Source organism: Tenebrio molitor, chromosome 1, assembly GCF_963966145.1.
Source record: "Tenebrio molitor chromosome 1, icTenMoli1.1, whole genome shotgun sequence".
NCBI lineage: Eukaryota > Metazoa > Arthropoda > Insecta > Coleoptera > Tenebrionidae > Tenebrio > Tenebrio molitor.
In genome coordinates, this window is record NC_091046.1 from 37711824 (window position 1) to 37727618 (window position 15795).

At 34.9% G+C, this 15795-nt stretch overlaps 2 protein-coding genes and 1 long non-coding RNA gene across 5 annotated transcripts in view; 1 reads left to right on the forward strand and 2 right to left on the reverse strand.

Annotated features, from left to right (window-relative positions):
* LOC138122468 (myocardin-related transcription factor A-like) overlaps positions 1–13636 on the reverse strand; it is a 41001-nt gene extending 27365 nt beyond the window's left edge. Inside the window, exon 1 of one of the 3 annotated variants that reach the window (XM_069036732.1) lies at positions 13490–13636. Coding sequence is in view for 1 of the 3 variants with exons in the window: in XM_069036729.1 (XP_068892830.1) it covers positions 5032–5092 (61 nt within the window). In the remaining 2 variants the exon portion in view is untranslated. Of the gene's footprint in view, positions 1–5031; positions 5298–13489 lie in introns of those variants that run through there. The other 2 variants (XM_069036729.1, XM_069036733.1) reach the window with 2 other exon arrangements.
* LOC138122471 (uncharacterized) lies at positions 11864–13067 on the forward strand. Its single transcript, XR_011156517.1, has 2 exons — positions 11864–12642; positions 12697–13067. It is a non-coding gene; the product is annotated as an uncharacterized lncRNA (long non-coding RNA).
* A 50-nt stretch (positions 13637–13686) lies between the features above and the next one.
* On the reverse strand, positions 13687–15792 carry Pdk1 (Phosphoinositide-dependent kinase 1). The gene is made up of 4 exons (XM_069036734.1): positions 15508–15792; positions 15272–15410; positions 14036–15219; positions 13687–13982 (listed from the first exon to the last, which is right to left on the reverse strand). Exons 2-4 carry the CDS (start codon positions 15402–15404, stop codon positions 13875–13877), a joined length of 1425 nt encoding a protein of 474 aa, XP_068892835.1. The 5' UTR covers positions 15405–15410; positions 15508–15792; the 3' UTR covers positions 13687–13874.
* Positions 15793–15795: the final 3 nt, after the last annotated feature.

A 15795-nucleotide genomic window follows, 5' to 3' on the forward strand; every position in this document is an offset into this window, starting at 1 on the left:
TTTTGAGGAATTTCAGAACACAGAACAGTTCCCTACGTCACATCTAAAAAGAGTAAACCAAATATCCATCGCAACCAATGACCTATTAAAGAATCATTCCTTTTGTATTCCAGTACCAACCCTAAATGTTTAATCTTCCTGAACTAGGATTGAGTGAAATCGACATTGGTCTATTTTGGGAAAAAGCCAATCTCATTAAGGGTAGGTACTTAACTGAAATCTTAATCTCCCATTTGCGCGCAAGTGTCCTATTGCCTATTTAAGCATTGGACAGAAGGTAAACTGACCGCCGCGCCCTATCGACCAATAACCATTAAAACATGTAAATGCAAAGTCTCAAATGTATAAAAATTAGTTTTTTCGTGTTCGTTTCCGAGATATATAACCGGGAAAGTGGTATATAAGTAAACATATAAACGTTCCCGGTTATATACCTAACTTGACATCTGTCAAAGATAACCTCAAAATTTACAATTAATTAATGTTTTTAAGACTTTGCTCAAACGAACACAAAAAACGTTATTCAATATTTGTACGCTGTCACTTTTCAGGTATCGGCCTGTTTTACATCACTCGGCTGACGCCTCGTGCTTCAAATTTTGGCCTTATACCTGAAAAGTAATCTGACAGCGCTACTCATATGAAAATAACTAAAATGTCCCTGCCGACAAAAATCAAAGCTACCAACCATTTAAAGCAAACACGTGGTCAAACTCCCGAAGCGAGGTTAAAACGAATGAGATACCGGATGCCGTCAAGTAATTTTTGTGGATGTACATCAGGCTTTCGAAAGTCTGCGCACGTTTTGAATAAGCCAATTGGAAGCTGCTATTTAAAATACGCGGACACTAGCGGGCGGTTTTATTACTATATCTGTTGGTTGGCCCAAGTATAGGAGATAGATCTGCCAACCTTATTTTTTATTTAATGGACGCAATGTAATGAACTATATTTCAGAAAATTAATGCCACCTAATTAACATTTTGAAAATTTGTTAATTAGTTTTTCGTAATAATCTTATTTTACAGAGACAGTGATGTTGCAAAAAATTATATGTATATGTATGTACCCTGTACATGACGCGCTTGTTTATACTCGCGGGCTCGTGCATGTGAACTTCCCACTTCTAAAAAAAATATTGTCTTATACACATATTACATAAATAACTATTACAACTAGTGTTATTGGAACATAAATTAACGGAATATACTTCTGAATAATTAAGTTAGGTTATGTATATGAATTTTTCTGATTACTCAGACAATGATTTTGTGCCTAAAGCGACCTTTTCGATCCTATTGTTTTTCAGTTACTCTTGACCAGAAATTTCTTAAAACACGGAATCATTTTTATGACAATGTTCAATTTCAAACCCCTTACAGCAATATGGGACTACAATCATATTTATTTCTTTATAAACTTCGTCCAGCGATTGATTGGGAGATTTTAAATTTTATTAAATTAACCCAACGCTACAAACTGCACTAGAATACATGAATTAGAGAATAATTTCAGGCCAAAAATGGTACTGCTTTTAGTTACTGCCCTAAGTAGGTACTACTTTCTCTACGTAGAATTTAGTGATTTTTATGTCAATCTCTCGCTGGACAAACTATACACTATTTCATAGTGTTACTCATTATGATAAACAAAAGGCTAATATAACAATTTAATAATTAATGTTTACACCTCACTTCAATCAGAATGCATAAATCACAAGGTAAATGTTGGTGATGTATTAGTCTAGACACTGTCTGCTTCATTATTAATTATAAGTATGTATTATAGCATGCTACAATGACGATTTTAACGAGGTACAACAAACTTTTTTAGTAACACGTGGCACGCTGATTCATATATCGTGCTCAGTACCAATAGTAGTTTTTATTCTTACACTTAGAATAAGGTTAGAAATTAAATACAAAAAAGACTTCCAAACAATTGTCAATATGAAAAGTTATTTACAATCCATTATATAATCGAAAATCACGGTTTTTAACTAATAAAATCGATTCTATGTGTTTGCCCTTGTGACGTAAGTCTATTAAATGAAATGTAGTTGCACGAACAGAAAATCCAAATTGTGATAAAGAATGCCTCTGACTTCTAGTTTCCATTCCAAAAAAACTCATCACATAAAATGACAGTGTTATCATCACTGACATAATCCTAAAGTACCCACGTCCAAAAATTGTTACTGACTTTTTCGTCCCATTTAAACATGAGATTTGACTGTCTTGTTCCTAGGCAAAGGTTTAGCAGATCCTATTGGTGTCAACATCGTCCAAGTGCCGGCACAGAATTGCCAAGGCTCTCTCTAGTCGGATATTTTGCAACTGTAACTGGTGGGCACGTAGGTTGACGAAGAGATGAGAGCTTCTTGAGACCAAGACTGTTTAAAGCGAAAACTCCACACGACAAACTCAAGAAGGATGAACCAAGTTTTATAATTAAGCTGATTTGGAACAGCGGCCAAGTAATAAATAATTCTCCACGATCCGTCAGCAATACGAAAGGAAGCATTTGGATTTAAGCCCGAGTTTGTCCGACACGGTTTGAGAATGTATGCCGCGGTATTAATAGCCTTCCTAAGATAGCGTTAGCGACGCCACCGTCAGCAGCGTCGTACTCGCATTGTCGGATTGTGAACACAACTCTGACGAACTATTCAACTTCCAACTTAATATGTTCTCCTCGTCAACTAATGCCATTGGCGTGACTTCTATGGAATACTCCACTCGACCCGAACGATGCCTCTATATAAATTGTCGCATTATGTAGTGGACATGCTTTCAGGACACTGTTGCAGGCTCGCCTTTTGTCATGTTAATATCGCTGGAGGAGTTTTATTTAAGCGCAAAATCATAAACACATACACCATGTGCTGCATATTTCAGGAACTCGAAAACAGCTTATGCATGACTCAGGAAAAAATAAATCTTTCGTTTAAGCTTACGTGAGTGTGGTATATGCCAATTTTGTAGGATTATTTAGTAGAGAAAGAAGGATGTTCTGGAGAATTATACTCAACAGTTCACCAACATTCAAAAGAAAAGACAGGAAAACTGAAACAGGACGTCAGTCAAACACCCAAACACAAAAAAAAATCTTTCAATGTTGGTGCGTTTCAATCAAAACGAATACATTAGACACCAGGTATACTACGTGTTCTGAAAGACGTAGATCTAAAAGTTTTCTCCTCAAAGTACTTGTGTTGCAGACTGCTCTTGAAGACTTTCTTTCCTTTCTTTATAATCATTCAATTTTGTCCAAACTATATCTACGAGTACAATGGTCATGATAATTTTTGGTCTGGTTTTAAATTAACATAACAGCGATATCAAAAACACTTAACTAAACATAATTTTAAAGATGTGCATTATTGGATAAGTGCATAACATCTTTGGAAAATATACGAGCCAACGTGTTGAAACGAGTTGTTTGATGTCATTTGTCAACAAAAAATATCATTTTATATGATACATCAAATAGTTTGAAGAGCTGTCTTCACTTCTGTAAATTACTAAATCGAAGCTAACAAAACAGGCATCGATCAATCAGAAGTTTTCGTCAGTTTAGTATGACTTTATTGAAAAATAAAAATTCTTGAATTTTTTTTTTTTTTTGAATTCCACAGAAGTGATAGTCTTGTGATAGTGATAGTCTTGTACACTTAGCACTTTAACAAGAACTCAGTCTTAAGTATATTGATTAACATATAGTTATAGACGCCCTTTCTGTAGGTAGTATCTATCTTGTTTTTGTATCAAAAAGGTTTCGTTTGAACCGTGTCAATGTAGCTTTTCTAATTTTTCCAAGAGAAAAATTATGTTTAATTGAATGAAAATATATGCAGTTGAAGGTGAATGTGTTTCCTACTATAGTAAAATAATAAATTTTATGTAGTTGTAAAGTTCGGGATTCTCAATGATGATTGCTTTTACGTCGTTTTCGTTTTATATCCACTTCGTGTCATCACTCAACAGGCAGATAAATCTGAAAACATGGACTAATCTACTCGACCGTAAAAAAGGAAGAGTTCCTCACTATATCTTTCTCTGTCGCGCATGAATACTTCCACCCCTGGCCACATTTCAAAATTCAAAAATGTATTAAATCAATCCATTTTGCTCCAAAAATACACTTTGACTTTTCAATTAACCAAAGTAAAATAAATTTCATTAGAAATTAATTTCAAAGCGAAACGTTAAAAAACTGTTGCTCAACCGCCCAGATTTTTCGTTACATTTAGAGACTTTTAATTCATACGCAGAAAGCAAAAACGCAAGAACTAACTTTGTCTCTTATTATTTCAATTTGTGTTTCTGCACGTCTGCAAATAATATATTACATAAAATATGTTTCTAGACCCGGCTTAGATGAAATGAATATTCTAAGATACTGAGCCAAACTCATTTACAGAAAAACACTCTTGAGAATTATTACATTCATTAAGAACAAAACTATTTTTTTTTCAGAAATTCGTCGAAATAAGAATAGACGATCTCGTTAAAAATTGTTGTTTGACAAGAAAATGAATTATAACATTGGCAAAACTTTCGTCTGCCTTTTCAGCATGATGTCTTGCGATGCGCACGCCACTCCACCTCCAAAAAAACTCAAATTGATGACGCTTCTTCAAAAACGTGTGCCGTGTTTACAAACCAAGCAATTAGAAGAGAGAGCGCAATCAGTAAAGCGGGCCCCTGATTCCGAAGGAACGAACGTCAAAAACAATACAAAACCAATATTATTCATGAGGGGTTTAATTGGAAAATTAATTCCAGTGTAATAAACCCGTCTGGGGCGAGTGCACTGGATCTGGATCAACATCGAACCGTCGATTGTATTAGCAATGGCATTGACAATCAACGGATGGCGGCTTCGTGGAGCCCTGGGCGTTGCCGTGTTTGTTAGCTTAGCATGTTAATAGCAGAGGGAGAATGGCAATCCAGAAGTCGTCTCTGGGTAGCGGTAGTGAGTTATGCACAAAACAGAGAACGCCACACTTGGGGGTTGTTGTTTTTTTACCGTCGCAAAGTTTGCAGCGCTTGGCGCGAGGTTCTCCGAGTGACCCCGTGCTCACGGGCATGGTCTAGCTGCTGCCGGGGTCGGCTGGGCTCACACGCCACCACCCTGTTGCGTGTTGACCACCCCCTTGCGTTGGCAATGAGGAGACATCTCTTTGCCGGAGGAGTCGTCGTGTGCGTTTCTGTGATGTTCCTGGGGCGACGCGGCGGCGGACGGACGCTAGGCGACGGTTCGCACATTCAACGACTTACTGAAACGACGAGAGGCGAGCAAACGGTTCGACGCGACGTCGTATGTTGCCGGACTAAGCGTCACGGCGCCTCAACGGTGGGGGACGTTAGCAAACCGTCACGAATTTTAGGATAACAAATCCGTCATGCTCAATATAATTTCAATGCAAAACAAAGGGCTGCCAAGATTATGTCATTGTGTCGGCGCTTCTACCGACCACGGAAGGGGCAAGCCGCAGACGAACCTCAAAGACGGCCCAAAACAGTTACTTATTCTTATTTAGCATTTCAAACTTTTACAGAATTGATAACGTTAAAAAGATTTTTTCAAAATCAATTCGAAAGGTCTTCTCTCTCTCTTTTTCACCTGTCATTTCGGTCAAGCACAACGTACTTACTCCAATTTCAATTTGAAGATTAATAACGACATCGAGTAGACTATCACTCAAATTGCTAAGATACAACGCAATATTCATCTGTCATAATTATTTTGAAATTCTGAAAATTCGAAAGTTAATACTATTTTTTATGAAAAAGTAGTATGTAATAAAATAATTCCGGTAGTCCGGTGGCCGTATAGAAAAAGTATAGTATTATACGTGCGTGTAATGGCTGTTACGCCCTCAGATGTTATCATGCTCGTGCGTATTAGCCACAATTACACGCTCGTTGAATATACTGCTTTAGAAAAACATTTTAAAAATAATAAATGTTATACATATTATTGTACATTTACTACAAACAACCTATGTACAAAATAAGCTTATTTTCAACATTGTAGAGAATTAAAATGTGGACTAAAAATAATTGGAAAGTATTAAACGCACAGTTGGAGGGTGCCAAAAATTTAATTTGACTATGAAGCATTAATTTACTTTAAAATAGTTGCTTTTATTTTGTAAAAAGGTTAATTACTAACAATATCATTGTTGTGGAGAAAACTTTAAATCAGCGGTTCTGAACCAAGTGTGCATGCACCTCCTGGCGATGGCGCTGCGAAACGTTAAAATCAGAAATCTTAATTAATTGTACTCTTCAAAAATATTTGTGGTCATTGCCCTGGTGGTAGCTTTTGTTTCGGTTAAGGTATAGTGTAGCTTCATCAGCTGTCAAACCACAGTTGCCAAACGTCATTTGTTCAGCAAACAAGCAGTGATGTGAATTATTTCTTTTGCATGAAACAATTCTTTTTTTAAATAACCAACAACAATTTTCCTTCTGTTCTTATTATTAGATACATGACTGTCTTTTACTTTAAATTAATAATTTAGTTTACAATAAAATGTAGGTCAAAGTGAAGTTACGTATCTGAAAGAAGTGTCAAAGCACGCCGGTTAAAAACACGAATTACGTTTGTACAGGCGAGGAAAACCACGCCTTGCGTGATCGCATATTTTTTTGAACGCTCGTTAGGGAGCCACGTACAACTGATATACCGGGACATTTTTTTAACATTGAACATAGCCCATACTTATTCCCTATGTTCAGTTTTAAAAAACACAGGTCAATGCATGTATGTAATCACGTAACCAAGGTAACGAAAATAAGTACTTGACAGTTTAACAAAATGGTCAAGTTATTTGAAGAAGAAATACACATAATGCAGTTATTCTATGCCAATCAGAGAATTAGAAATGTGCGTGACATTTCCAATGCAACACATGATAGACCAATTCCATCAATCGGAACAATTTTTAACATTATTTCAAAATCTCTGGTATTCGGTATAGTTGGTTTCATAGCAACTCACAATGCATTGATCTGTGTTTTTTAAAATTGAACAAGGGAATAAGTATGGACTATGTTCAGAGTTAAAAAAATGTCATGCGGTTGCGAAAAACTATGTTTTCGTTTTGTTTTTTAATCAAAGAACCACAACACCGCAATTTACACCCAAAATAGAGCTGGCCACTTTTGACCTAGGGTTAAAAATCAAATAAAAATTGACGTTATTAGAGATATTAGTAGCGTAGTATGCTAATTAATTTAATAACAACTAATTTGAGAGTTTAATAAATGTCTCACCTTGCCAGGCATTTTTAATAACACGTTCAAATTTTAAATGGCGAGTATGTGTACTTTCAAGGACATTAAAAATGATAGGCATTGGCTGGTATAGCCAATAGATATCATTAAATTCCCTAAATTTAGTAAAATTTTATATTTGCAAACCTAAATCAACAGGTCGTGGTTCTTTGATTAAAAAACAGTCTATACATTTTAGTAAATAAAGGGTTCCCGGCAATTGAAAAATGTTAAGAACCACTGCTTTAAATTTACGGAAGCGTGAATGTGATATTCTGGGACGTCATAAAATATTTTAGAGAAGAAAATGTGCCTACTTCCTCAATTTACATCACTATCGAGCGTTCTGAAAGTAGAATATTTGTTAACGAAGGACATAAAACAGGTAAACCATCACGTTTTAGTCAGTCGGCGCAAAAAAAAACTAATTCGAAACGTTGAACATAAAAACGTAATTTCTCAGAGAAAACTATACAGAAAATCTAGGATTTCATGAAGATGTAAACGTTTACGACAAAAACCAATTTAAATTGCTATAAAAAACAAAAGACACCCAAGCAGATACAGCGATAAACTTGCTTAAATTCCAAAAAACTCGAAAACTGAGAAGACATTTTAAGAAGAAAACGATCGATGTACTGGAAACGATGGGTCCTATACGGGGATTACGAAAAACATAAAATTTAAATCAAAAGACCATTTTAATGGAAAGGTCTCAGTTAGGTCAAATCAGGTCACTATTTCTGAAAAAAGAATTTCAGATCCCGCCATTGACACAGAAGTATACATACCAATATGAATCCTATCTATTATCACTCTAGCAATAATAATGTTTTCCAAATACTTTCAGCTCACCTATTATTAAAAAATGCATAAAGTACGAACAGCAAAATATGTATACTGACAAAAATTACATGATGGCGGTTGACCTTCTGTGATATTTCTAAATTTAGATAATCGTCTTGTTGGTAAGTTGAGCAAAATGAATGATTTAGAAATTTTGATCCTAATTATTTTTTCAAAATCTTAAAGAACACGTATTGCACTAAAAGTGAAGAAAACAACACGACAGATACATTTTCCGGAAGCACTCTACAAATTTTCAATTTACAAACTGATTATAGATTTGTGTTTGTAAGGATGTAAGAAAAATATTGATCCACCTTAGCTTCGCATACGATATATGAAAGTTAATAATGAAGAGTCGAAAACCAGTTTATGCATACCCCACAGAACCTAGTTACCTTTCATTTTCATAAGTAGGTAAGTTTTTTTCAATGCAATTTCTTCCCTTCAATATTCTAATGTCCTCTATTTTTCTAAAACGACCATTTCATCCTTTGACACATTTATGAAATATATAACGGGTGTTTTTTTAAATTTGGCGTCGAAGTAGGCGTTGAACTGTCGATTGTGACCGCACTATACAGGTTACGGATCACGGATCAGCTGTTTAAATCTTAAGCTTGTTTGACACGATGCTAAATTTTGTAGAAAATTTGTTAGAAAATGAGAGAGACCCTCAATCAGGACCAATGAACGATCAGGATCATAGTTTGTCTTTGTCAGATCCTGATCGTTCATTGGTCCTCTCTTATTTACTACTAAATTTTCTCAAAAATTTAGTATCGTGTCAAACAAGCTTTACGCTTTACACGAGTGGTGCGATCTCAATCGACTCTCCAACGCCAACTTCGACGCCAAATTTAAAAAAACACCCTTTACTACGTCAACCAATGGTTGTTAATAAAATATATGCAGGATTATGATAAAATATGCAAACACTTAAATGCTTTGAAAACAGGTGGTCGGAATTCCTTGAGATTTAGTAAAGGTAAGTAAGTTCTATTACATACTTACTTGTAATTTTTTTAAATTATATATCTTCAATCGTTTTTGAGTTATAAGGATAACTCGTTTTTTTTTTAAATACCACTATAGGTAAAATTTTATATTTTTTAAAAGAGCATTTCCTTCTGAATTCAATGATGTAACATATGCATATCTTATTTTTCACCAAAACTGGACACATACGTCCAGAAGCGTCAAAGCGTCTAAAGCCTGTATCTTTAAGATTATTATTCGCGAAAAGTTAGAGAACTAATGTCTGAACAAAAATTACTTATTAAAAGAATACTTTCGAATGATATCCACCGTGATCAGGTTCAGTTGACCAGGTACCCGGAGTTGAGGACGGCCTTAAAAGTTAGGGACATTGCTAAATATTTAAGTTAACTTTTTTACGAAGAATTATTGAAATGTTTTTTTTAATAAACGTTTTCCCATATACAGGTGTCCCCAAAAAAGAAGACGAGTCTATAACCCCCTTATTTATCGGAAGATTTTAATTATTTATACACCAAATTAAATGGTTGCGAATAGGCTACAAAAGGACCTGTATAGCCCTAAGTGCTTCAAGGGTAAATTGTCAAAAAAAAATCCAAATAGGAATATGTACATATAGTCTATTTCAAAATCAAAAATCCACCAACACTGCATTCTACCTCGAAAATACAACCGACAACGTCGCCAACTTTTGTTTTTAGTGTGTTTGCAAGTGTCAGAAAAAAGTGAGGTTATGAAAGAAAACTGTTGACAGTTGTTGCGATCGTAATTCATGGTGTTTTTTTATTTTCATTTTATCATATCACTCAAAAGTTATGATACGGTAGCTACCACCTGTTTGTACATAATAATTATTTTGTGTTACGTAAATAACTCAACTCAACAGTTCAATGTCAAATTTTGGCGGGAGGTTGGGCCAACCCAAAAAATGAAACTTATTCTAGGGATTTCTTTTTTTCTGTCAACATAATTCAACAGGTGGCGGATTTTTGATTTTGAAACAGATTATACATACTTTTTTTAGTAATATACGTGAATTTAGTAGGCTATCTTATAGCCTATTCACAACCATTTAATTTGGTGTATAGATAATGAAATCCTCCGATAAATAAGGAAGCTATGGACTCGTCTTTTTTTTGGGATACCTGTATAATGAGTTTTAACTTATGTCAAACTTTTTCTTAATATCTTCTTGGGATACGTTATAATATCAATAATATCCCTAACTTTTTTCGATCAGTTTATTTCCACACTTTTAGCGATCCTGTATTTCGAAAAATCTGTCTTCAAAAGCATCTTATCAATCTCCTGTATCATATTTGTAATTATGTACATATTTATAATGGAGCAATTAAAGTTATTACTTCAAAAAGAAGTTAAATTTGTACGTATCCCAAACTCCCGTTCATTTTGATTTAAATTGTATTAATTTTATTTAATTTACTTTACATCTTAGGTCGAAGTTTCTGTTTGATAACTGCGACTTTCTAAGATACCGACAACTATTTGTTTTGCATTTAGAGCTAAGAAGCTTGCCTCGCAAACCAGACAAATCCTCTTAACTTTATGCACCAAGCTGCATCTCTTCTGTTGATAATTCGATTAGTTATATTCTAAGCTCTCTGAAAACTAGCACTTTTGATACACTCGGATAAAATACTCAAATTAGACAACTCTACCACATTTACAAATCCATAACTTAATCGCTTAATCGCAGGTTATGCAAGTTAAAACATTTTTAGGTATCTGAACGTTGTTTGTCTCTATGTGAGACAGTCGATTTTGACTTGTACTTTATGGTGGCTATTTTTAAGCTAATTTGAATTTTTATCGGTTACTAAATGCACAAAAATCAACAACTTCATAATAATAAATAACTTTTAAACAACTCATCACATGCAGTGAATATTTGTCACGTTCTTCATTGTAAATTATGTGGCGAAAATGTAGAAAGGCTAATAAGAAAAACACGTGTTTGGCCGATTTTCAAAATTTCACGCGTTAAGAAAGCAATATAACGATAGAAACATCAAACTTAACAAGCACAACTGACAAAAATTCTTTTACCACGTAGGAAACTAAAGCGTAGGAATGGTGTGTGATGTTATTTGAATTTTTAATTAGGACGCACGCTCCAACAATGTTATAATGTTAACATTAGGTCGATACAACATGTTTACTGCTTCCAACCATCTAAAGCTTTTTGAAGTCCTTAATAACATTCCTGCTGTGGTACACCATATACCAGCCGCTTCCTAATTGTTAATGTAAATTAAGTTCAATAATCTCTTGCAGCAGAGACCTACTGGATCCAACACAGTCGAATCCATCCATGTGTTACAGAGTTATAAAAATTGGCAATGTTAAGCTATACATAATTGCGAAATAGTGACCTACTGATAAATGTGTAATTTTCCAAATATCAACGAGAGTGGATACCGACAAGACAAATTCCTTCTTATTGACAACTGATCTGGTGACATTTAAACAATTCGTTATCATTTACTGTCAGACATATTAATTTGAGGAACGTATGGCCAATACACAAACAACGAAACATTTCCTCTGACCGCAACATTTCTTTCCGACATCTGCATTCTACAAAACACATTTGTTTTGAAAGTGAGTAAAACAACATTCATCACGTTATGCAAGTTATTATTTTGGCGTCAAACCAAAATTAGATTTATCAATGTGTTTTATAAAAATCAACATAGGTCTGAATTTCATTTTAATAAAAACATATATGTAATCGCATTTTCACCGGATAAATCTTTCTTTTCACTCGCACAAAAATAGAAATCTTCAAAAATTAAAACCGCATGGGTACCTTTTGCGAAAGCTTGCGAATACATTGAAAAACTAGTAAAAGATAGCATATCGAATCGTAAAAATTTCCAAGTAAAAAAATAGTAAACATGGATAACGAGACAGAAACTGATAATGCTATCTCGTTCCAAACTGTTTTATTTAAGAACATTTTTGCAAGAATGAATTCGTACTTATGGTTCACATTTCTGTTGTAAAGGCTGTATGACACGATGCTAAATTTTGTAGAAAATTTGTTAGAAAATGAGAGAGGACCAATGAACGATCAGGATTTGACAAAGACAGACTATGATCCTGATCGAGGGTCTCTCTCATTCTCTAACAAATTTTCTACAAAATTTAGCATCGTGTCAAACAAGCTTTAGACTGAACAAAAACGTACAAATTATTTACATACATAAAACAATGATGCGATAATTTTTCGACGAAAACCCATGAAAGATTGTCGACAGAGGATGGAGTGCGTCAATCGGATTCAACATTTCGAAGAGTCGACCGTCCACGAAACACTTTCGTTTGGAGGTTGGTGCGACGTTTCCGTCGCGACGCTCTAAACATGTGACTCATCATTCTAGATTGTTAAACAGCGTTCCCGTATATCATGAGTAAGAATGGTGTTTAAATAAAATGGAATAAACGAACACTCACCAAAACTGAATTTTGGCGTACAAACGTGTGCCACGTTAGTCCGCAGTTTATTATTTTAGTCGGACGATTAACATCTGTGAAATTTCAGATATGATACGTCTAGAATACATGGTCATTGGCAAGGCACGCAGCGTCTCTTCAAGAGAATAGGAAGAAACGAGCGAGTGATTAAAGATCGTACGTTGACGTGATGTTTTCCATCGAACCATAAAACATTAATTAAAAACTAGCCGGTCAAGAACGTACGTGTTCCCGACAAAATGGGATTGCAACAGAATATAAAACAGGACGTTCTAACGTAAAATGCCAAAAATGAATTATAATTTCTATAATAAACCAAGTTAATTGTCTTTGTTTACAAACTTGTTTCTCTAGTTTCTTATGTATTATGCGTACTTCTGCCGATAACCCACGTGTTTTCCATTATACAAAATAAAAGATACTGAAAAACATAAATAATTTATTAGTTATTAAGCAAACCATTAAAGTTGTTATTGGTGGCGTAGGACTAAAAGCGTACATTACGTACGCACCAATAACAACAAGAATAATATTTTTTTAAACTACAGCTCATTGACTCTCCCACATTACTGACACTTTTCTGAGACGATTGTGCAACATTTTTTTAAATCTAGCACAAATTGTTAACAATATTGGTCAGCTGTCAACTGCTACAACAAATTGTGCCGGTTGCTGACCGGATCGACGTGAATGAAAATTTCGGCTTTGCCCCTTTTCGAGGGCCCGAAAATATCATCGTGAATTTTTAATATCCGCAGAAAATATAAACAAAAATATCATGTGGTGGTTTATAAATTGGAGTGGGCGGGTGGTCTTATACAAAACGTAAAATAATTGAATACCAATAACAACAAACTTACCTGTGGATGATAACGTCCATTTAGTAATTATGTAATAAATTAAGGTCCACGAGCGTAGAATCACTAATCATAAATTTCGAATCAATTCTATTTTGCGCTCAAAATAATGGACAACAGTTCATATGTCACAATAACGAAATCACTGGCAGCCATTTTGACAAACAGGTTGACCAACACGACGACACCAAACGCACTAGCCAGATCAATTAATTTATTAATGAAAATACAAATCTCAATAATTATAAGTAAAACAATATATTATAAATAAGACGATCTGCTACAGATTAATAATTTTGCTAGGCTAACAAATAATTTAAATTTTAAATTAAATATAAATAAATACAATAAATCTAAAAGAATCAATTTCCATTGATCTACAATTTATCTATGAATCTTGTAATGATGGATAGTAGTGGGCTTTTACTTCGTCTATTGCTTTGCACCACTCCAAAGCGTAACCGTCTGGATCTTCCAAGTAATAAATTCGATTAGGCTGAAACAAAATTTTCATCAAAGACACCGCTTCTTAACAAAACAGCAACTTACAGTGTGTACAAAAAATTTCTTGAAATTTTTGGCCTCAGTTCGTAAATCTTCACTCCAGGGAATCTCACCTTTGAGAATCATAGTAACAGGATCTACATAATATAAGTGAGGCCCAAACGTGAGCAACAACATCCGGCGCTTAGGAAAGATTCCTTTCTTTTTTTCAATGATACCTTGTTTAAGTATTAAATTACCCTCTACTAACTCATGATAAACATTACTTTTTTGTAATTCCAGTCTTTGCTCAATTTCTTCTTGATTTAGATCAGTTATTTTTCTATTGGGTTCAGATTTTTTCCTAGGAGGCGTCTGGGGTGAAAGCATCTCAAAGTGTAGCCTTGATGCTTTCTCCTCATCCAAACCTGGTTCTAAATCATCTGGTATGATGACCATTTCAGGTTCACTATCAGATTTATTAAAGAACTTTGGAGGAGGCCCTAAATTGTCCCACTTAATATCCCTGAAGAATTTATGTTCCTGTATACTTTTATAAGGTACTTGATCTGTAGCTCCCAGTCTACCACTGGGAGCAATCACAAGTAATTTCTTTACTAGATCCTCAGCGTTTTTATCAAAGCTTTGAGGAAATTCGTAGTCAAGTTTCAGTATCTTTTGAAATATTAAATATTCACTAGCACCACGAAACGGCATTTGACCTGTAAGCATCTGATAAATGATACATCCCAAGGCCCACAAGTCTGAGGCACAAGTTGACTCCGCATCATTTAAAATTTCAGGACTGACATATTGTGCAGTTCCCACAAAACTGTATTTACGCCTTCTTTGGTTTTCCTCATCTGAAGATTTATCTTCACCTAACATTTTTGCACTACCAAAATCTGTGATAAGTATGTGCCAATTCTCATCAAACAACACATTCTCTGGCTTCAAATCTCTGTGCACGATCCCCTTAGCATTTAAATATTCTAAGGCAAGAACCAGTTCTGCTGAATAATACTTGGTGCATTCCACACTAAAGCAGGTGTCCTTATTGATTTGTTGGAGCAATTCGCCGTTCTTTGCATAAGTCAAAACAAAATACAGCCGATCCGTGTCTTGAAAAGTAAAATATAAATGGACAAAATATTTACAGGAACTTCCTAAAGTTAGCAGAATTTTCTTCTCTCTTGTAACATACTCTGTCTTTTTCTCCCTGATGATGTGCCGCTTTTCCAGGACTTTAACTGAAATAATAACGGCACAATGCAATCTCCATATTATACATGACCGACTCACTTGCGAACTCGCGATTCGTGTGCACATCTTTGGCAAGATAGACGGTACTGAAGCTGCCTTCACCGATGACTCTCCCGAAAACGAAATCCTCGGACGTCCGCTTCCGCACCAGTTCTTCCGTCGGGGGTGGCATTTTTTCCTACAACAGTAAATATGGCATGACGGACGCGGGTGTTGCGGCAACTTTTCGAATCGGTGGTGTGTTGCGCGAGTTAATTTTACGAAATATTACATACCTGCAGTAAAACAGCTATAAAAACCGTCAAGAAAAACGTCACACCACATACGTCACGACCATGATTTCATTACGAATTTTCAATGGACAATAATAATAATGACGTGCATTTATTTATAAGGTTTAATGAACTCGTTATTGTCGAGGTGTAATAAAAAATCAAACTGCACTCGTGCAAAATTATTGCTTATTGAGAAACCGCAAGGTGAAACAAAATCGGGTGTTTTTTTTTATTATTTGAGTGAATAAACACGGACTTTTGACAGGTAAACTTAAACAACAAACAAAA